The sequence below is a fragment of the Leucoraja erinacea genome, chromosome 15 (assembly GCF_028641065.1).
Source record: "Leucoraja erinacea ecotype New England chromosome 15, Leri_hhj_1, whole genome shotgun sequence".
NCBI lineage: Eukaryota > Metazoa > Chordata > Chondrichthyes > Rajiformes > Rajidae > Leucoraja > Leucoraja erinaceus.
In genome coordinates, this window is record NC_073391.1 from 16,887,572 (window position 1) to 16,912,184 (window position 24,613).

Genomic DNA, 24,613 nt, shown 5'->3' on the forward strand with positions numbered 1-24,613 from the left:
ATCTCTCTGGAGAAGGGTCTCGACCCAAAACGTCACCCATTCCTTCTCTCCAGAGGTGCTGCCTGGCCTGCTGAGTTACTCCGGCTTTTTGTGTCTATCTCAATAAATGTCAGTCCTCCTTGTAGAGATGAGTGTCTCAAATTTCCATAAATTAACGGGACAAATAATGATTTCTCTCTCAGCTTACTAGGACATATGTTCGATGACATATTTGGTTGGTTTAGATTAAATCAAAGCATGACCAGTTATATGCTGATATCAGAACTGGCTAAGATTAAGTTTGGCTTTTCTATAATTAAGCTAAAATTATTCTTTAAGTAAGATATTTCAACTGCTGTTGTTTTCCAGTTAGTTAAAAATTGTGCAATACACATAGTATAAAAATCAGATCAAAATAAATAGTTTTATCATTTTTAATCTGGGGAATTTCAAAATAATTAAATAATTACCTGTCCAGACTTCACTGGGAAGGTTTCAGAGGGTTTTACTGAAAATATATGTCAATCATTCAAGAACACTTAAGTGAAGAACCAAAAAATAACAATTATATTTACAATAGTGTAAAGGTGATCTGTGCTAGTCATCCTTTCAAACATTAATCAAAATATTGTCTAAAGAAGTAGAAAGCAGATTAAAGTCAAAAGTTTCATAACATAGATTCCAATAAAAATCTAAATACACATGTCTGTTGCACTGTTCTTGTCATGAAATTTATTTCATTCATCTGTTTGTACAAATTTACTGTTCGGTGTTTCACCTGTTATTGCAGAGGAGTTTAAGGAGCTTCTTTTCAGCAATCTATTAATAATGTCCATCCATGTCTTCTTGTACTGATGTCGCAGCAAGGAGTATACAAAGGGGTCTGAAACAGCCTTGCTGTAAGCCAGGCATTTGGAAAGAATTCCCCAGTATGGATTGATGTGTATCGACTCAGATAACTCCACCAGCCTGTCAAAAAACAAGATGTTATAAGGAATCTTCTAATGCATATTTTAAGAGGTCACACACTAGCTTGTATAAAAGGGATGTATAAAAGCTTATTTTCAATCAAATGCTTTTTACCTCAATACAATTTCTTCAAATTAATAAGGCAATGGTTCACCTGGCTTCTTGTGGTTTTGAAAGCTAATTCTGAATTGCACAGCTTATAGGAAAATACACATGTGTTAGCTTTGCTATCGTTGATGAAATTCACAGCAGTTCTAGCTGTTCATTAACCAGGAGGTGGGGAGAGGAGATCAGATTTTTTGTCTCTTACTGCGTCAGAGTGTTTGCAGCAATGGTAACAGCTCAAGCAGTGTATTAAAACAGATTGTCCTTAGTCTCCCATTGTAACTGTGTAATTCAGTAAGAAATTGCACCTATTTATATAATTTCTACAAATTCTGCTTATCTTCTCTTAAGGTTGTAAATGAATGTTGGGAAGTGCTTGCACAAAAATTGGAGCCATGTTTCAGGGAATTATGTGGCAGGGCTTTCATATTGTCACTGTGGGACAAACATGCAATAGTTTGCCAGATGAATCAAGATTCTCCATCATTTATATCACATCAACATCTAAGGAACTTGGTGCTGAAAGAATGGGTCAACTGGGCTTATATTCACTGGATTTAGAAGGATGAGAGGTAATCATAGAAACATATAACATTCTTAAGGGATTGGACAGGCTAGATGCAGGAAAAATGGTCCCGATGTTGCGGGAGTCAAGAACGAGGGGTCACAGTGTAAGAATAAGGGGTAAGCCTTTTAGGACTGAGAGGAAAAATAATTCACCCAGTGAGTTGTGAATTTGTGAAATTCTCTGCCACAGAAGGCAGTGGAGGCCAGTTCAGAGAGAGTTAGATATACAGTAGCTCTTAGGGCTAACGAAATCAAGTGATATGGGGAGAAAGCAGGAATGGGGTTCTGATTTTGGATGATAGCGGTGCTGGCTTGAAGGGCCGAATGGCGTACTCCTGCACCTATTTTCTATGTTTCTATGTTTCTAATAATAGGTTTCTATGCCTTCTCACCAAACTTCACAAGATTGATTTATGTTAGGGATCTCCCAAATTCTCACTCATAAATCTCTCATGAACTCATAGATGTCACTCAGTAACTATCTTCAACCCTCTGCTTCCTCACTAACCACTACCTTATTCCAACTCCACATCTGCTATTCTTCTAGTTTGTAATGTATCTTCCACATTTCTCCTCCTTTAGCCCCAATATTAACATCCATCGCTAGATCATGACCCATGCAACGCTCAACGTCTGTACCTCAATGTCCATTTTTCTCATATCTCCCAATCCAGGCATGTTTGCCACATTTAATATGCTGTATCAATGTAAAGCGATTCAGTCGATGACAATGGAATTGATATTCAAGCACAAGTGGAGGTTTTTTGCCAATTAGAACTGCATTTATTTTAAAAAAAAATGTTTTAAAATATTTTTATTAGAAGCATGTAAATGTATAGCAAAAGGATTTGAAAGTATTAAGGAGCAGGGATTGTTCCCGATGTTGTACTGCAGTGGTCACACAGGATCTTGGTGAGAAAACATTTTTCACACCTGGAGAATTATTGCGTACAGTAGTTTTGGTCTCCTAATCTAAGAGGGAGGAAAGACATTCTTGCCATAGAGGGAGTACAGAGAAGGTTCACCAGACTGATTCCTGGGATGGCAGGACTTTCATATGAAGAAAGACTGGATAGACTTGGTAGCTCCAGAAATAGTGGATGCATTTGTACTCGCTAGAATTTAGAAGATTGAGGGGGGATCTTATAGAAACTTACAAAATTCTTAAGGGGTTGGACAGGCTAGATGCAGGAAGATTGTAGGTTTTCCCGATGTTGAGGGGAAGTCCAGGAAACAAGGGGTCACAGTTTAAGGATAAGGGGGAAATCTTTTAGGACCGAGATGAGAGAAAACTTTTTTCACACAGAGAGTGGTGAATCTCTGGAAATTCTCTGCCACAGAAGGTAGTTGAGGCCAGTTCATTGGCTATATTTAAGAGGGAGTTAGATGTGGCCCTTGTGGCTAAAGGGATCAGGGGGTATGGAGAGAAGGCAGGTACAGGATACTGAGTTGGATGATCAGCCATGATCATATTGAATGGCGGTGCAGGCTCGAAGGGCCGAATGGCCTACTCCTGCACCTACCTATGTTTCTATGTTTCTATGTATCGAACAAATAATAGTAAGTAAGCGATAATTTAATTACAGATTTCTGTAATTACAGCTTCAGGTTTTTTTAAAGAATAAAGATAAAGGGAGAAAAAGATGAGAGAAAGTAATAGAGAGAGAAGAAAAAAATAATAATAAGGTAGAGGCGGATTTAGTACTCAGGAGAACAATGTCAGTGTGAGGATGGGGGAATCATTAAAGGTCACATAGAAACATAGAAAATAGGTGCAGGAGTAGGCCATTCGGCCCTTCGAGCCTGCACCAACATTCAATATGATCATGGCTGATCAACCATCTCATGCTATGCCTTGTCTTGGGGTTGGTATTAGCCCAGATCTGAAGATCACCAGAAGAGGGATTTTGGACTATGCTCTCGTCTTTGTGTGCAACAGGACATCTGAGGAACCTGAAAGGTAGCCAGTTAAGTAAATTCTGTTCACGTAATGTCCCCTAGTCATAAATACATGTTCGAAAGTCACAGGAGCATAATAGGGACATTCGGCCCCGCGAGTCTACTCTGCCATTCAATCATTGCCATTGATCTATCTTTCCCTCTCAACCCCATTCTCCTGTCTTCACCCCATAACCTTTGACACCAGTACTAATTCAGAATCTGTTCATTTCCGCTTTAATTCCCATTCCTTCTCCCTACTCCTGGGAACTGCTCGACTCACCTCTACCCTACTGAGGACATAGGACTTTGTCTAAGGGACGAATGCGCTGCAATACTGAGAACTACATTCTGCTATCTGCATTATCCCCATTGTTCTATCTATTGTACTTGAGTTTGAACTAATTGTATCTACGTAAGGTACATGAGATCTATTTGACTAGCATGCTTTTCACTGTACGCCTGACATGGAATTAGCTTGAGCACACAAAATTACTTCAGTTTCCTAACAAAAGCCAGGGAATTCACGTTAATGCCCAGTGTATCATTGAATTGGGAAAGGGGAGGCTGTCTTTGACAATGGTTACAAGGGACTGGCAAGGCATTATTATAATATTTTTTATTAATAAATTGGGTATATTAGTCAGTTTTCAAATGTTTAACAGTTTTTGTTTAATGCTTTTATCTGATTTTTAATGACTAATTCTAGCTTTTAAGTGATTTTGCTATAATATTAATACAATAATGTTGTTATGTTTTAATACTTTTGGAGCGTGTAAGTATCGGATACATTTCATGTGTTTTGTCAACATTGAGTGATGAATAAACCAGGAGTGTGGTCTACCTTGCAGTTATTTCATGGGCAGCCTTTGTTCTAATCTAGTCTATATGATGGGATTAACACATGGAAGGACCTATCCCATCACCAGAGCTTCAAAGCAGAGTATTGGACCATACTCTTCCAGCTAGTTCATGCTACAGAAAAGAGATGAGGTGAATTTGAAGCAAGTTCAGACACCAACAGTGATCATGGAAGGCAGATTGCAAGATCTGGGCCCATGACTACTACCTGGATGTCAGACATTTCCCTCCAGGATTCACTGACTCTGACGATAAACAAGTGTCATGTTGAGGAAGCTGACTTGCATGAGGGTCAGAGTTGACATGTTTCAAAAGCACTAGGTGTGCATTCCATGGAACACTGCATCATGCAGTGCTAACAAGCATATTTCGTGCTTTCAAAGTCTCCCAGCAGTCTACAATCCAAAGCATGTCTCCAGCTTTGTTATATTTGCTCTGCCCAATGTAACTTTGCTCTACAAAGTTCAACGAAGGACTTGGTTGTTGGAACACATACTAAAAATCACTGCGTAGAGCAAGGGACAGCAATTCCGTCAGTAGTTATACAGCATCATGTCATCAAGAATGCTATTATATCAATAGTCTCTTCCGCCATCAATCTCAGCCTTTGCAGCCACGAATATAGATTTCAAATATACTCCTTGTAAAATTGGTGGAGGCTGACTTTTGAAGATAATTTTTGAAGGGATTCAGATTGGTATTTAAGGGTAAGGATCAGTCAAAAGTTAGGTTGTGATGTTACACATCATAGTACCTTCCGATAGATAGTGCCAACACAACCAAATCCTTCCTTTTATAGCATCTTTGCATTTAAATTTACAATTTGGTTCAAATTATGGGTGACTAATTTGATCTGTGGGCTTGGTCAGTTTAGTTGGTGAGGCAGCTTCCAGTTTAAATTAGTAGAGGAGGTTTAAGTGCAGGGTTTTAATCTGCATTGGGCATAACTAGGGCTGAGAATTCCTTTATCTTTTGAAATGTGTCGATAAATTTCATGTGAAATACCAATGAGTTCTTCTCAAATTGTAAAATCCGAGAAAATAATTTTAAAAAACAAGACACATATCAGATTCAAACAATGAGGATACACCAGGGACTGATTATTTTCTCCAATGATTAGTTCTGGGTTCTGCAGGGCACTGAGTAAGAAATCTAATTTGCTGACCTACAGCAGTAGAGATGAATACTTAGTCATCCATAATCAAAAGTGGAGGAAGGCAACTTTCCAATTAGTCGAGGTAGTGAAGCTTTGCACAAATGTGTATTTTTATTCATCTCAAGTTTAACTGCCCACTACAAAATAAAAATCTGAGCTGTTGAAATGGCCCTAGGTTATTTAGTGGAGGTACATAGAACTTGCTTTCTGTAATATAGATTCAGTTTTCTGGAGAGGCAGCGGATAGATGTATCCAAGTTCCACATGCTATATTAGCAATGACCCCATTGGGAACGCCCCAATCCTTTTCCTGCTTGGTTGAGTCTAATTAGAAGACAATTTAAAGCAAAATGAAGCCATTTAATGTACATTTTATTATTTCCTTACAAGAACAAATATGGTCCTTCAAGCTTGGCCTACTATTCAATGCAATCATTGCCTATCCACCTCAGGCCTCAGCTCCTTCTTTGTGCCCACAGCCCACACTCCCCCATTTTTGATTCGAAAAACACAATCTACATTGGAACTAATGTCACCTACGTTTATTGTACTCTTTTTACTATTACTTCTATTGTTTCTTGACATATACTCTTTCCTATACAATTACCATTCCACTGTAACCAATAGTAGTTCTTAATATGTATTTACCAAGCTAATAATGTTAATTTTGACATATTTCATGTGCGTAACCTAGTTAATAACAGGACTATGAATCACTTTGAATTAGCATAGATTTTCAAATTGGAGACTCACAAATGACTAAATATTAACTTTCAAAATTATAATAGCCTTGAGAATACTCATCCCTGTGAATCCAATTCCTAACTGGCAACAGTGATTTGTTAATCCTGTGATGGAATAAGAATAAGATACATGGAAATATTTTGCTGCCAAGTGGGAACTAGTGTGTGAAGCTCTAAATATAACTCCGTTTTCTTATCATATATACCTCTATTTATGAATAGCGGAGCAGGTTCAATAAACCATTTGGCTACTACTACCTCTGTATTGTTTTGCTTGGCCTTTGGCATAACGTGATCCCATTAATAGGAATGCAATTCAGTGTGCAGAGTTCAAATCCACAAAAATAAGTATGCTGACTTACTTTCCCTGCACTCACCCCATCATCTTCTGAGCTGCACCAGCTCTCCGATCCTTCCTGCCATATTAGACTACTTACATTATCATCAGGTGCAAAGATCATAAAGGCGGATCATTCAATGGAATGTGCACCCTTCCACAGCTGCACAATTTTTTGGAGAGAGTTTGGCACAATGCACAACAGTTAGTACTGCCTCACAGCACCATGGGGCTAGGTTTGATCCTTGTCACATTATCTAAAATGTTCCAAAATAGCTTTAGTGCATGAAATATTTAATGGATTTAACTTTGTGAGCTTATTCAACTTATACGACATAAGAAGACATGTTACTAAGAGTAATTATTCAAGTAATGGGGCCTGTCGTGAAGTACAATGGAGGACTCGGCGTGTGGGAACCGGCGTGAGGTACAATGAGGACCCGGCGTGTGGGGATCGACGTGGACAGATCGTTGTGAGGGACGGTGGGAGAACAAAGAGGGACCCTGTGTAGGGGAGGGGGGTATTCTAGTTTAGAATCCTCTGCCCAGGGGATAAGTCTGTGTTTGTTTGGTTGTTCATTTGTTCCGGTGAAGGTGCTGTGCACACGGCAGCCAGACAACAGTCGCTTGTCTTTTTCTTTTCCTTTTCACTTTTAATTTCAAGTTTTTGTGTACCTTGTGTACCTTGTGTGTTGTGTCTGCCGCCAGACCAAAGTTCCCTCCGGGGATCAATAAAGTTTTATCGTATCGTATCGTAAATCCATGTTCAAAGCCACTTATAAGGAATTGTGGGTTTTTTTTTCTCGTTTTAACAGAAATTCAACCAAGACAACAGTGAGGACCACAATGTTTCATGTATGAGGTGTGGGAGGTAGACTTTGCCAAATTTAATGCATTCCATATTAATTATTCACAAAAGTTTGCTTGCTTTCAATGAAATGATGCAGAGAATGGAGTTGTTAAGGAGGTGCTTCTTTATTCATTCAAGCATGTATGCTGTGAGTGCTGAGATGGCAAGACTGGAGTTGTTAAGGAAAATATGGCAGAATGGCTCCCTTTAATGATTCAGTTATCTAGTCTCCAAGAGGTGGAGGAAATAGCAAAGTTCTCTGATCAATGCTTTCTTTGTGATTACTGAGAAAGGTTACTAAAGTTTAAAAATAAAATGTATTAATTAAATAAGGCAGTTAGGCCCTTAGAAAGACAAAAAATGCTGGAGTTACTCAGCGGAAAAGGCAGCATCTCTGGAGAGAAGGAATGGGCGACATTTCGGGTCGAGACCCTTCTCAGGTCAGACTCTCAAACAGCTTTAGCCATTTATTGGTCGACAGTCTACCATAGACACCAACAGCAAGGAATAAGATGCAAACCGGCACCTTTTTCTCTGCAAGAAAAAAACGGAATCTCTGATATACACCAATGTGATCACATTGAGCCAAAGTTGATGAATTGAGTGACTTTTATCATCTTCATACATTCATGTATAAATTAGAAATCATGGAATCAGAGATATTGATGTCTCAAAAGGAGGCAATTGCCCATTGCTTCCAAATAGTTTGCTGAAAATATTTCCAGTCTAATTTTACTTTCTAACTCTCAGTCCACAATCATAAGATTATGGCCTATCAAGTGGATTTCCAAGTACCTGTACCTTTTTAATGTGCCAAAGAAATCTGTAGGATTCAGAGGCTGGGTAACCTCAGGTTGAAAACATCCCTCCTCATCTCATCTCTAAGCTTTCCAAAGTTATTTTAAATCTAATTATGTTGATTATTGTCTACAGTATGTAATAGGTCTTATTTATATCCACTCGACCTAGTCGCCTTAAAGTTCTATATACCTTAGCAAAATCTCCTCTCAGTCATCTCTGATCAAAAGACCAATCTTTAATCACTGTTAAAAGTTCAGCAGGACTAGAAGCATCCCCATATATTTTTTGCATTGCCACATCTAATATAGTTTAATATTTCCTGTGGCCTCCCTATTCTAATATTTATGACTCTGCTAAAATGTCCTTTTCAACAGCTCTGAACATGCATTGCTTGCTACCGGAATCTATTTTTGTCAATGCCAAGGTTCCTCAAGAGGCTGTCCCACTGTGGCGATCTAACTGGCGAGTTTAGAAGAATGTAGGAGAGTTTGAAAAAATGTCATGTTGAAGACCTCCTTCGACTATGTAGAAGACCTCCTTCGACCTCCTTTGACTATGTTGAAGACTAGCTTTGACGAGCTTCGGGAAAATTGGACACCGAATAGTGCAGAGTGAAGGTGACCTCCTTCGACCTCCCTTCGACTATGTTGAAGACTATCTACAACTACCTTCGACTTTGATTGCCTTCGACTACCCTCGATTACCTACGACTAACATGCCAACCTACTACGACCTACTTTGACTAAACCTATGAGTAAAAAAAGTTTCGATTTTATCCATGGCGACCTTTTTTTACTCGCTGGCATTTTTCAACATGTCGAGGGCAAACATCGTCAGAACTCGCGGATTAAGTCGCCGAAGTGGGACAGCCCCTTTACACTTCTTGATATTTTCCATTTATTACCTATTGTTTATTGTTCCCAAATGCATTACAGGTACTTCACAATCCTTGGAATTAATTTCAATTCCCAAAGCTCTGCTCTGCCTGCAGGAAAATTTCAGCATTTCACTTTTTGCGATGTGAAGGGAAAGCAGAGCACCCAGTGAAGACTCATGTTGTCCCAGAGAGAATGTGCAAACATCACACAGACAGCACCTGAGGTCAATCGAACCCTGAACTCTGGAGCTCTGAGGCAGTTGCTCAACCAGCTATGCCACTGTATCACATCCAAAGGAATCGTCAGGTCAAAGGAATATTGTTGAGTTAATGTTATCTGGAGTCCAACAGATAAGTCTTCACCCACTGCATTCACATTGGGCTCCTCACATCCTGTAGCATCAGGTGTGGAACATGTAGCCCATCATATTGTGACCATTATATCCACTCTGCTTCAACAGCTCATGTGAATCTGCTTGTGCAGATAATAATCAGTGTATTCACAGCAGGCGGGAAGTGGATGGAGCCCTGAGGTGACTTCCAAATGTTGGAAGTGCTCAGTTGTTTGCTTATAAAGTAGAACTGTAGAACTCTGTATAGAGAATGAAGAAGGGTAATTTCAATAGGCACAAAAAGCAGATGTAGCTCAGCAGATCAGACAGCATCTCTGGAGAAAAGGAATATGTGACATTTTGGATCGAGACCCTTCTTCAGACACAGGTCTGAAGAAGGGTCTCACAGGTCACCTATTCCTTTTCTACAGAGATGCTGTCTGACCCGCTGAGTTACTTGGTTTGTTTGTGTCTATCTTCAGTTTAAACCAGCATCTGCAGTTCCTTCACACACAGGGTTGTTTCAATGCTTGGGATGCACAATGCATCAGTGAACACCAGTAGAAGGTAGCACACCAAAACAAATGCTAAACTAACTAAATGAAATATAATTTTTTGGGGGGAAACTTTAAACAGGAACCTCCACCAGATGAGTGAAATTGATCATGTAATTTGATATGGAACAATTACAGTTAAGCAATGAAATGAGTTCTGTGCTGTATGCTGAGCCTCACAACAATACAAAGCCTGTATGAGTAACTGGTGCTTCAAAGAGGAATACCCTTGCTCACTAAACTGATTCACTGAAGGGTGCATATGAAATATGTGGAATAGTTGTCTGGAAATCAACCCTAAGCTTAGGGGTGACCATGCCTTTGCGGTTCCAGCTCCTAGACTGTGGAACAACATCCGCCTTCCTATCAGAACTGCCCCCTCCATCGACTCATTTAAGTCAAGACTAAAAACTTATCTATACTCCCAAGCCTTTCCTGACGTCCACTGAGCGAGGGCTATATGTATATAGTTTGTTTGTTTATACTATTCTTATATCAAATGTAAAGCACTTTGACCAACGAGAATTGTTTTTTAAATATGCTATATAAGTAAATGTGACTTGACTTGACTTGACTTGACTAATATTCAATGTGAACCATTGTACAAATCCTGCTAAATATTATTAGAAATTATTAAAATTTTAGAAACAAACAAATTGTATTGCTATATAACAGCAACAATGATTTAACAATACATGGACAGAAATTTCCTGATATTGTGGATAACAAGGATTAACTGAGTGTGGTTTAAGATTCTCCAGGAATAAAGCATTCATTAACACAGGTTTAAAGAGCAGTGATTACCCACATAATATTTGGTCACTCCAGCTATACAAGTGAAAGTGTATTGGCTGCCATTTATATTCACTTCCATGCCCTTGAGGAATCAAAAGTGCTGAGGTGAGTACAACCAACAGCTGATATTTACACACTCATTTTTCACTAGTGGCCAAGGATTAATTGATCCTGATAAGTTTGCACAATAAACTCTCCATTGAAGTGACTAAACCACTGATGCAAGATGCCATCTGTTAATACTGTATAGCAAACATCCAAGCAGAAAGTTGTAAAATGAAGCAGTTTCATCTCAATGAAGCATCATTCAGTCCATCTCTCAACAGATTAAAGGAGGAATGTAGGTACAGGAGGAATATTACAGCACTAAGTTTACGCAACACAAGGCTTTAGTTGTTGCTGCTCTAGGGCTCATTATCTTATGGCTAGATACATCTAAAACATCTGATCACAACAGATGGATGATTCACCTGCAGGGAAACCAGTGATGCTGAATCCGAGGATATCTGCAGCAGGTTTACAATGTAGAACATTGGGCAGGCTATGCTGCGAGGCATCCCCTAAGCAGCCAGTACAACTGCAGTGCTGTTTTGGGATATCGGTATGTGTCAATCACCTGTTTTTTATGAGTATTGTTAAGAATTTGCTTTATTTTGTTGTCAACCGTTACTTAACAGCTTCAGCAGGTAGTGATCACAATCCACTTTGTCTGACAAGCAACTTTGGCGATTTTCATTATTTGTTTGGGAGCTGTTTCACGCTTCTGATATTGTGTTGCCATCCTCAACCAATTCTGAAGCTATAATTTGGAAGGCTGCCACTTACTTTATAGCTATTGAATATACATCACATATAATGCAATTGTCTTTTAATTTAAAAATAGAGTAGAAACAAGGAACTACAGATGCTGGTTGACAAAAAAAGACATAAAGTGCTGGAGTATCTCAGCGGGTCAGGCAACATCTATGGAAAAGTGTCCTGACCACATTCGCCAGACATGCTGCCTGACCTAATGAGTTACTCCGCACTTTGTGTCTTTTTTTTAAATGATAATACATTTCTTTGACCATGTAGACCTGAACTAAATGAAATTGTGGTTTAATAGCAAATATGTGAAATCTACGTATAAGGAACATTAAACTCCACTTGCCAAGTATCACTAATACTGAATAAGGCATTCTACTGTGTCAGATGACCATCAATGTGCTACATTATTATGATAGCATAAGTTTACATTAATATATCACACCTTGTAATTACATAAGGTGCAAAGCACAGTATAAAGGTACCGATGAAAGTACTGATCTTCTTTGTTGCTCGTTGTCTTCGTCGCTTCTGCTCTTCTAGGCAGCGTTGCCTTACACTGCAAAGAAATATAAATAAACAACTATACAAGAACTTTAAAATCAGAATCACTTGCTTGTAAAAGTCAAAGACATAAGAAATTAGAATGTTTTTTTTTCTGAAAGGCAGTCACCCAGTAATAGATTCTAAAAAGATTACATGTTTGTTTGCTACAATATCAGTAACCATAATGCTGGAAGATCTTAATATAGAACTAACCACCTTTGGACTACTATTATCACATGAAATGTCAATATGTAAAAATAGACAAAACTGTTTCAAACATTCTTGTCTGGTGATCTCAACAGCTGGCAGATCAATATATTATTCAGACTGCATCATCATCCTGAACTATTAGGAAGTGCAGTTTGAAATATTTTCCTTGACACTTAATTATCAAGGTTGGTTTCTGCCAACATCAATTCTCTCAATAACATAAATCTTCGACCCATCCACCTTTATAAATGACTACACCATACCTAACCTTTCATTTCTCTCTAACATTCTTGGATGTCGTGGCCTCCTATATTTATGCCCATCTTACCGGAACTCTTTATTTAAATCCCACCAGTCAGGTTTCACCAGCTGCCCCTGTACCAAAACATGTTTGTTGAAGTCGCTAATGACACCCTATATGATAGAATTGATTGATTGAATTGATTGAATAATACAGCATGGAAATAGGTCCTTTGGCCCACCAAGTCCATACCTGTTCACATTAGTTCTGTTATCCCACTTTGACATCCACTCCCGACACACTAGGTCCAATTTACAGAGGCCAGTTTAACCTACAGACCCGCATGTCCTTGGGATGTGGGGGGAAACAAGAGCATGCGAAGGAAATCTACATGGTTACAGGAAAAACATGCAATTCCACATGGACGGCACTGGAGGTCAGGATCAAAACTGGTCCACTGGTGCTGTGAAGCAGCAACTCTACCAGCTCTGTTACTGTGCTGACCAATGTGGTCAAAGGCAAAAGTAAGTTATTCCTCTTCATCCTTTTCTACCTGTCTAGAACCTGGTCATCTCCTATTCTTTGGAAGTCTCTCTACCATTCACCATTGCGATGGGGATTACGCTCTCCTCTTTCCTATCTTATTTATCCAGCCATAACCACAGAATTACAAGTAATGGCTTGTCATCTGAAAACTGTGCCACTATTCAATCCCTCCTATTTCTCATCACCAAAATGATGTTATCACATATACAGTGGTGGCAGCCGGCTTTACTTTACAATTACCTATGTTAACCCTTGTTTAACATTCTGTCTGAGCTGAAATTTCCTTAAATCAAATCATAAACTCCAAACCCCAGGCTCCAATTCCCTTCTTCCCCCTATCAACTTTCTGAAACTGTTTGCAAACTTGGCTACATTTTGGTTTGAGTTCAGTTTTGAACCACCAGTATGATCTCCTGTTTTCACTTCTGTAACACTGCCTTCTGCAGCCTTGCCTAGGCCCATGGATCCCAAAACCTCCTATTGTGCCTTTGTTATCCCTAAATTTGGCTAGCCTGGCATGCTCCTGACCAATGTCCTTCGTTCAACTCTTCATAAACTTGAGTTATTCTTAAACTATGCAGTCTCCATCTTCACCCAGATCAATTCCCTTCCATCTGTCACTCCTGTACTTGCTGGGTCAGCATTAATTCCTTGTATTTAATATGTTTACCTTTGTTTTCAAATCACCCCATAGTCTAATGCCTTTTCTTTCTATTATGGTCTTTACTGCTACGACCCTCTGATATGTCTGGACTCCATCAATTCCGGCCTCTTAACCATCCCTGAATTTAACTTTTCTATCACTGGAGCCCATGTCTTCAGCAGTCAAAGACTCACCTCTGGAATTTCATCCCTAGATCTCGCTATGTAGATAAATCTGTTTCATCCATTAATATCACCCTTCACAATCTTCTAGTTTGACCAAACCTTTAGCTATTTCCCTGACATCTTATTTAGCTCAGTCCTTTTGGGACCTATAATGTTCTGCAGAACAACTGGAGATGTTTTTTTAGGATCAAAGACACCACGTAAATGGAAATTGTTGTTGGTATCATTGTATATAATAGCCAGTATGGATATTCCTTTCAAATGATAATGCAAAACAAGCAAGGCCTTGTATTATTAGGAGTCTTGAAGAATAGTTGTATATTATAATTAATACTATTTAGAAATTCTAATACATATAGAAAAATACCATGTATTTGATTTTATGCGCAAGCACTCACTAAAAATAATGTGTACTAAATTTAGTTTTTAGCTATTTTACATTTGAAAGATATGATCTGGTTAAAATGTGACAACAACCTAAATGCTTGTCAATGGGGCTCCAGAAAAAAGATTTATTATGTTATTCATTCTAATAAATGTGAAAAAAATGGTACAATTCCATCTGAATGTAATCTATTCCATTAGCCATTCAAATTAATTAAAAATAACTATTGCTGTATGACAGCTTTGCTTCCTTTTGAGTTTTCACTATGAATGGCTATTTGCTGATCCAATACTCTACATATTTTCATGTTCCTTCCTTGGACAACATGCCTTTAACCTAAAACATAACAGATCTGCAATTACTGAGCCCTACTTTTGACCAAATGTGGCTTGGTTTGAAACACTGGTAATTGCCTATTTCGACTCCATGTTGAGAATGTAACAGGTTGTACACAATGGCATAATTATGGACAATAGTCCTAAAGTATTGGTTTCTACTATGCCCTACTAGGACAATGCAAACAACTGTGTTCATTGGTTATTTTAAATATAAGCACAACCATATGCATTGATATCCAAAAACACAATGTTGAGTTCTGCCTATACACACATGACATCAAATTATTCTGCACTAGCAGCTTACTAGACCTCTCAACTGCCTCCAATGCTTACTTGACATATTCAGTCAGAGGAGAAGACATTTCAACCATTGAAACAGTGAGAAGATCCAAAGCATCAGCTTATCTTCTCCCTAGACTATTTTTCAAGTTTACTTAAGCATTTCACAATTTTGATAGCACTTTCAACACCGAAAATCACTTCAACACTGAACTTCCAACTCAATATCCTTTCCATTGCCAATTCTTGCTACTTTCCTGATTTATTTACATATCATCATTCACTTCTGTCTTCATGACTCGTTTCATTCTTTTATATGGGATGGAGCATGTTGGACATTTCAACATTTACTGCCTTGAGAAGGTGCTGGTGAGCTTCCTTCCTGTACAATTTGTATGGAGAACTTTGGAAGCTCTAGATCCGAGAGGTGATGAAGAATCATAATGCCATGTTAGGAAGTATGATTTGGACGATGTAGATCCCATCCACTTCCTGTCCACTGAGGTGATGAACAAGCACCCTCCCCTGGATGTTGACGGTAAATATTTCATTGATTGTAATCCCTTTCATTTAAGGGGGATTGGCTAAACCTTATGAAATGCAAATGTTACTTGCCACGTAAAAGCCATGGTCATACTATCTGCAGGAAAAAGGTGCATCATTATCTGAGGAGCTGCAATTGGAACAACCACGTGTATTTAGCAGCATCTTTCCACACTTTTGACCTTATGAATGAGGAAAAGTAATTGATAAACGGCAAGTGTATGGGTCAGAGCACATTATAAATGATGCTACCTGCATTCTATTCCATATTAAGACTGGTTCAACCATCATGCTTGTGCTCATTAAGTAATATAGTCTTTTGATTCAGTATTTAAAAGACATTTGAGCAGGTTCTTGGATATCAAGATTTAGAAGGATGTGGACCAAATGTGGGTAGATGGGACTAGTGTAGATTGGGCATCTTGGTCAGCATTGGCAAGTTGGGATAAGGGCCTGTTTCCTTGCCGTATGGCTCTGAGGATAGAATTCAAGTGGTGATTACAAGGGCCTAAAAGGGCCTTTAAATGTCAAGGGTGAGTCAGATTTAAAAAAATCCTAAAGCTTTGTATATGTATGATAAAAACAAGAGGGTGACCAGGGAAAGGGTATGACCAAAGGATAATATTTGCTTGGAGTTGGAGGATGTAGGTGAGATACTAAATAAATACTTTGGATCTGTATTCTCAAAGGAGGACAGAGAGACCAGCGTGGAGAAGACAAAAATGCTAGAGCACTTTGAGAATGAGAATGAGGTGAGGATCTTGAAGAACATTAAGGAACATTAAGTCCCCAGTACCTGATGGGATCTAACCCAGGTTATTGAGGGAGGTAAAAGAAGAGATTGCAGAGGTCTCAACAAAGATCTTTGTTACTTCTCTATCCATAGACGAGGTCCAAAAGGACTGGAGAGTAGCCAATGTTGTTTATTTGTTTCAGAAAGGAAGTAGAGAGAATCCAGGGAACTATAGGTCAGTGAGTCTTACATCAGTGGCAGGGAAACTATTGGATTGCATTATTTAAGATAGGATTTACTCCCATTTAGAAGAGAATGGGGTAATTAGGGATAGCCAACATGGCTCTTTACGCAACAGGTTATGCCTTACAAACTTGGCTGAACTTTTGTTGAAGGCAAATTAATACTTGACTCTTATGAAATGCAAATGTAACTTGCCATTTAGGAGCGGGACATACTATATACTGTACGATGCATGCTCTCCACCATCAGCTCATTGTCTATTGCTAACGTATTCCTTTACTGTTGGTCTCTGCCTTAAACTTGCTTCACTCTAATTAGGTCTCTGCTTACAGATTCTTAGACCATAAGTCTTCCATAATCTTTTCTGCAATGTTACTTATTTCTGCTTTTTTGGAATGCTTCCACCTAGGTCAACACAACATTTTATATGTTAACTTTCCTGTGAAGCCTCCTTTAGATATACCTTTGATTAAATATAAATGCTGAGTGTCACTGCTATTATACTGTAACTGATTTAATTTAATTCTCTTTAATTTAACTCAAAGAACCACTGATTTAATGTAATGTTTACAGATTTCTTAATTAAACATATATTGCAATTGCTTAATGAGAATTATGGTGTGGGGTGGCACTTGACATGGTTATGTTGAAGCATTTTCTCTTTTTAACATTTCGAGGAGTGTAAAATATTTAATGTCACTGCATCCACAGTAAAGTAAAGGGCCTGTCCCACTTTCACGACCTAATTCACGACCTTTTTTACTTGTGGATATTTTTCATCATGCAAGAAAAACGCCCCGACCTACTTGATGCCACGAGTACCTATGACTAGCATCACGACCTCCTACGAACTACCTACGACCTCCTACGAACTCGTGACGACCATGCTGCGAGTATTAGTCAAGGGCAAACTTGGCAGAGGTCGTGAATTAGGACGAATGTTTCTCAATATTAGTATAGCAGTCCATTTGTACAAACCTACACTGAGAAAATGTTAAGGTTGTGGACAGTGCAACCGTTTCTTGTTTGTTCAATAATATGAAAGTTTACTTTGGATACATCTTGCACATTTTAAGACCCGATAATGGGAAAAACCATATAAAGATAAAAGCGCAACATTCCACTGCCCAGCACATTCAGAACTGAAAAGAAATCTAAAACTGGCCAACTCCATACTCAATCTTTTCTGCAATTTAAGAACATTTCATACTGACCTAAAACGTTCTTGCTCTCAAACATTTTTTTTTTGCTAGCTGTTCTTAATTTGGTCATTTTTTTAATGGTAGGAAGAAAAATTCCTTCATAATTAATCCTTTTTGTCAGAACATGCTTTTGTCTTTGAAATTCGACCTTAAGGACTAAGGAGCAGAACATTAAGAGTGAAATAGAAAAGGCCATTTAAGACCATTCCAACGCTTAAAGGAATTATAGGCAAGCAGATGAAAAGTGCAAAAAGAAAGTGCTCAACATGTACCGCGAACTATCAGAACGGTAACTGCACATCTTTATATAGCAACAGGGAGATCACAGAGGTTCATTTGCATTGAAAGAACTCTGTGTGAAAGCACATGGACAAGGTCCCAAATCAATAATTCCCGCTGGAATAAAGAGATTTAAAACAAAATCTTGTTACAATGCTTCAGGTGAAAAGGGTGAAACTGAACAACTATCATGGAATTAATCAGGGAAAAAATGGTCGTGAAATATATCCTGTTTTGTTTTGGTATCTCCCTCTACAATTTGCAGCAAAGGCCATCATTCGAGATCATATTCGAGCGACTCACTTTACTGCGCAGCCACATTCCCTACATTGGCATGTTGGGAATCATCGTTTAGAACTGCTTAAACTAACACTGCGTGATTGAGGATTCCTTTCAGCGACGTTACTTGAACTACGAGCAATTTGTAGCATGATCACCCCCCTCTTTCAATTCCCAGTGAAGTTACTCGCCGCTGGAGTGTTTCACCTGGAAAGAAGCCGTGGTCTCGGCGTTTCCTTCCTCGGGGATTAGTTTAAATATTGGTCAGTTTCCATTCTACATTACAAAAACAAAAGGTGTCTTAAAATACTTAGTGTTTTGGGAGTCGTTTATTTTGTTGCCCCCTTTACCCTTTGGACAGGTTGCAACCTGCATACTGGTAAATTATGTCTTATTTAACTATTTGATACTATTCGAAGCTGGGAAGTTGCAGTGATACATCAGCTGACACGGACACATCTTCTGTAATGAACACAGTAGACCCAAGCGTCATATTTAACGTTGTTCTAAGTTTCTCGATCGTGTCCATCCCGGTGAACGCTAAAGTAAAATAAAACACAGTTGGCATTGCCAAAAAAAACTCGAATGAGTTATGAAAGCATTTTATGTTGGATCTAAAAAAAACCCAAACTTTTCAGAATATGACTACCTTCAAAGTTTACATTGCGTTTACATTGAATGTCTCGTTCGTACACCGGTGGACATTCATATCCTTGTAAATGTGGGGAAGAAACTCAATTAATGCAATAGATCTAATTTATAAGCACTCGCGTTCATTAACACCGCAATCCCAGCGAGACTGCTTGACGGATTGGGTCGCCTACCTTGGATGGATGTCCACCAGTAACACCAGTGTCTGCATGGTGATGACATCTATCCTCTTGCAGTGAAATCGCGCCACTTTCAGCACCTTCAGATAGGTGAAACACAGCACTACTAGCGAAAGGAGAAAACTGAGGCTGTGAAAAGCTACGGTGAAAACCACAAACTGGACCCGGTCGTCAGTTGTGGTTTGGCTGAGAGTGCAGGAAGCGTACAGGTGGTTGTATCCGACCCAGGAGAGGAAGACAGCCACCACGGGGAAGCAGAGGGAGTGGAACCACGTGTAAACCAGCATGATGGCAGCGTCCTTGTAACGCATCCTGGAGTTGTAACTTAGAGGGAAAACCACGGCAATCCATCTGTCAGTACTCAGAGCAGCCATGCTCAGCATGGAGTTGGTGACCAGGAAAGTCTCCAAGAAGCCCACGATTCGGCAGACGGTGTCGACTCCAGGCTGCCCCTTGCCGATAATCCCCACCAAAGTCAACGGCATGTTCAGCACCGTCATGAACAAGTTGCTGAGGGTCAGGTTGATGATAAACATCCCAGGGACCTGTTTTCGGATCTCGGCGCTGTAGAGGAAGCAGATCAGCACCAGGACGTTGGAAAGCAGCGACACGACCATCAAAACTACAACAAAGCAAGATAGGATCACCTCCAGCGTGTCCATGGTTTTAAGCGCTCAGTGCTTCTCGCAGTCAGTTCTGCTGCACCAAAATCTCAGAAAATACATGTTTGTGCAGCTTTATCGACCCGTCGCAGCCCCAGTCTCTTTTTCGCAGCCGGGTTGCAGTTTGAACGGGGGTGTTGGCTGCAACGCGTCGCCGGCTCGGTGTAATGTATGGAGCACAACTGAAGTGCATGAGAGTGAAGGTCTGGCAGGCTCAGCCGGACTCCCTCGCTGTCTGCTCGTCCTTTCGACCAGTTCACGGGCTACTCCGAGAACACAATCACAAGTGATCAGAGCTTATTGGCGAGGAGCTGTCCCGGTGGCTCCGTGTTCCTGGCATCCTCGCCGAAACCTCCGCGCAGTCTTGAGTGCAGGGAAGATTTATTGGGTCTGACCATCACATGAACATCTGAGTCACTGAGAAACGGCGATGGAAAGTGCCTACCAAGTTAATGCGAGCCAACGCTTCCCCCCATACCAGGTGTGATATAAACCCTAGCGATGGACACGGTGAGTACATTTCCATTCTCAGAATACCAAATCATTAAAATAACTTACCTTCTCCCAGTCTACTAAGAGATTCAACTAATCACATACAAGACCTTATCGTCACTTTAGAAGTACAGTACTAAACTGTGAAGGTATTACATTTAATCCACACACTGTTTTCCTTCGGTTTTAACTGATTAGCCACATTCAGAAAGATGTTGAGAAAACTGAAGGCATGTCAGGAAAATCCACCGTTCGTACAGTTGTACTTCCCCTCACTGAGTCTGCCAGCCAGCCACTCGGTAATAATATTTAACCAGGCGATGTATTTCACATGACGTACAAATCATCTCAGGCTTTCAGAGTATGTGTATGTCACGTATGACCGGGGCATGAATAAACCTTACGTCTACAACTTGCAGGAAATATCGACGATTAGGAGTGTTTTATATCAATCCCCATCAAAAGAAAAATGCGGGAGAACTAAACACATTTATTCAACGATATTGCAGCGTATTTAGTCAGCAGGTACTGTTCTAGGCTAAATGACTAAACAGTTTATTTTTTAATAATGAAAACATTGCTCAGCAAATAGCAGCAGATGCAGGCAACAGACTGCAGTTGTTTCATGGGTCGATTTGATTTAAGTCACGACCTGTCCCCAAACTGTCGAGAATTGAAATTAATTCTCAGAATAGAGTACATTTTGGGGATGGTGATGAAGGCGACTCCCAGAAGTAGAAATTAAACTCCTACTGGAAGCAAAAGAGACCGGAACCAGGGCATTTAAGGAAATTCACACTTTTCCAGGTTCCATGTTCAAATGCGGAGTTCTAAATCCAGTGCTGCCGTCTTAAGAATCAATGGCATAGATGGCACAGAAGAAGGTCGTTTGCAGCCAAGAAGTTTTCCTGAACTGTTGCTGAGCCCTGCAGACGATAGCGCTTCATATGCGCACCCGCATACGTTTTCAATGCGTTGATCATTTCAGTCTCATCTACCCTATCAGGCAATGAATTCCAGACCTCCAAACATACATTTTTCTTGATTCTCCTCCTGTCAACTCACATCTCTTCCCTCAAATAACCTGTTCCCAGCAAGTCCCAGATTCATAGCTATACAGCATGGGAACTGGAACTTCGGACCAACATGTGTAAGCCAGCCAGGTTGCCTAACTGGGCTAGACCAACTTACCCACACGTTGACCATACCACACCAAACCTTTCCTATCCATGGACCGATCCCACTGTCTTTTAAATATCACAGTTATACACACCACTCCCATTTCACTGGCCACTTGTTACATATATGCACCTGTGAGGAAAAAGTCGCCCCTCAGGTCCCTATCTCGATTATATTTACCCTCGGCCTCCCCTGTAGGTCTCCTCTGTTCCCAGTCTCTCTCTCTTTCTCTCTCTCTCTTAGAGAGAAAGAAAGAGAGATAGAGGGAGAGCATCTTGATCTCTGCCATACCCAAGCACTACAGAATATTGTTATCAAATGGAGGACTGTGCATGGCATAGCCGAAAATCTCGACAAGATTGTGCAGTTTTTTTCCTTTGCAGCAATGTAATGGTTCCAAAATAAGCTCGACATTGTTAGATTTGAAAGTTTGCAGACATCTGATTATCCAATTATGATTGACCCAGATGCAATGCTTCTCCAAGAAGATCTTCAAAATCTGGCAACTCACTTTTTACATGCCATAACAATATAACATCCGATGGATGAAGTTGCTGCGATAACCTCACAGCAATGGATCGAATCCACATAAATTAATATAGGTTGTCCAATCTAGTGTACACATGCATTTAATAATTTGATAAAGCCTAATTTTCATCAAGTAACCTCGCTGGAATTGAAAATATATTTCTATAAGTGTTGAGTCTCATTACTTGAGATTTTAATTTTTGATGACTGGGAAAGAAAAGATTTCCCATCCTACTTTTCATCTTACTTTCTTTTTATTCATTCTTCAATTTCTCTCTTTATTTCACTGTTTTGTGATTTTACTTTAAAGGCAAGAAATTGGGTTTTGCACTTTTTTGATGTTCTATACATACCTTGCATTTAATGCCATCCCCATTCTGATGCCCTACAAATGTCCATGAAATTGTGGAAAAATCTGATATAAAGCAATACCATGGCATCTTGCACTTCTATGCTTGACACGGGATCTGTGACTCCCATTGCGGGCTGCATCACATACTTGTAACTGCTGCATTATCACTGCATGGATTACTGGGAAGTGAGCAAAACCATAACTCTTCCCCCTGCAGCCACAGAACAGTGGCAGGAAAGACTACCATGAAGGTGAAAGAAGACGTGTGTTTGTGTGGGTGGGCATGGTAGCCTGCACCCACAAAATGGTTTGACCTATTTAAGTCCTGAGCTTTAAGGTGTGGGTTGATCAATCTGCCAGTAATTGGAACATGCAACTCAAAAAAAAAATGGAATAAAAAGCTTTGATCATTACTGATTTATTTTCCACAATGCCAACCAATAAAAACAGTAGCTGGCAAATGTTTGTGCAAGACTTTGATGTCGCTGTGCAGACCCCTTAATTGCCATTTTATTTCTGATCATCGGGTAGTGCTCCCAGCTTTTCCGTGATCAACAAAGATCTAACATCACCTTCAAAAGCTCCGGTGGGCATTGGAAGGAACGAGTTGCATTATTTGTGACATCCTTACATGTATGATTCATGCTGGAGTATTGTAGTCATATAAAGCTGTACAGCAGACCAGTTGGCTTAAGCTAATTTTCTGAAGAGCATAATTTCACCCGGAATTGTTTGTCCCTGTGATTTGCTTCAGGTAAAGCCAGTTTTTACACAATTCATGCAAATGAATCCAATTTCAAAGCTTGAATACATTAACAGTTGTTTTCTATTGATTAATTAAGAAGGCACACCGCCATTTTTCCTGCTCGCTTGGGTCTCAGACATAATATTTTATCTAGAAAATATAACATATAAAATATGTATTATCTCAAGCATAATATGTATTTTGGAGGCATTACTGACAGGAACACACATTGAAGGATGCCTATATAGAAAACCTTTGAGAAAATGCAAGTCTAGAGAATGGCATTGTAAAATGTAATCTAGTCCAAAAATAGTTTGGTCACTGTGTCTGAATTCGTGAGTGTTACACATTTTTGGATATTCATCTGCTTACCAAGAAAGCAGAGGCACTCAAAACTATCAAGGTTTTAATAGATAAAAAATAGGGAAGAGTTGTTTGCTCTGGCAAGTAGGTCAGCAAAGAGAACTGATGGATTTAAAATAGCAGTGTGAAGAACTGGAGGGGAAATGAGCAGAAGTATTTTCACACCAATCAACTACCTGAAAAATAGTCAATTCATATCCCAGAGATCTTCCAAAGAAATGTTTTTGAAGAAGGTATAATTACAGGTTCATCAAGGGAGAAGCTAATGTGTCAGAATAAGTTAGAAAACTTTTTCCAAGTGACAATGTAGGTAGAGTCGACAAATTAAAGAAATCTCGACCTCATTATTTTAATTATGTGAAAAATCTTACCATGCTTGCAAATCAGCTATTTCTTATAATAACATAAAATATGGAACATAGAAAAGGAACAGACCTTTTGGCCAGCCGTGTCTGCTTTAACCCTGATGCTAATTTAACTAATCATATTCTCCTGCAATTGAATATATTCCTCTACTCCCAAGCCATTTGTGTGTCTGTCTAAGCTTATCTTAAACATGGTTATCATATCCGCTCCTACTACCTCCCACGGCAGCACATTCTAGTGACGACCCATCACTCTCTGTGTAAAAAAACTTGCCTCACACATCTCTCTTAAACTACCCTCTACTCATCTTAAACCTTAGCTCTCTAGTGTTTGATATTTCCACCCTGGGAAAAAGATTCTCACTATCCAACCTATCCGTGTCCCTGATAATTTTATAAACTTCTATCAGGTTGCCCTCATCCTCTGACGCTCCAGAGAAAACGATCCAAATTTGTCCACCCTCTCTTTGTAGCCAATACTCTCCAATCGAGGCAACATCCTTGTAAACCTCCCTGCACCCTTTCCAAAGCCGCCACATACTTCCCACAGTGTGGCGACTGGAACTGCACACAACATACCCAATGTGGCCTAACCACATGTATTCTTCTATAGACGAATTCCAGAGACTTCTTTGGGTTTAAAATCATGGCACAGGACATAAGCTACAGACGTCTCGAATTTATCCAATGTAGATTTTAAACTATTGGTGCTGAGTTGTAATGTACATATAACCTGTTTTTAATAAAAGCAGATTATAATTAATTTGTTATAGCTGC

The 24,613-nt window shown here is 39.5% G+C and overlaps 1 protein-coding gene across 1 annotated transcript; it reads right to left on the reverse strand.

Moving 5' to 3' along the window:
• Positions 1–674: 674 nt before the first annotated feature.
• On the reverse strand, positions 675–22,297 carry gpr26 (G protein-coupled receptor 26). The gene is made up of 3 exons (XM_055646766.1): positions 19,145–22,297; positions 12,114–12,227; positions 675–948 (listed from the first exon to the last, which is right to left on the reverse strand). Exons 1-3 carry the CDS (start codon positions 19,810–19,812, stop codon positions 717–719), a joined length of 1,014 nt encoding a protein of 337 aa, XP_055502741.1. The 5' UTR covers positions 19,813–22,297; the 3' UTR covers positions 675–716.
• Between the last annotated feature and the right edge of the window lie 2,316 nt (positions 22,298–24,613).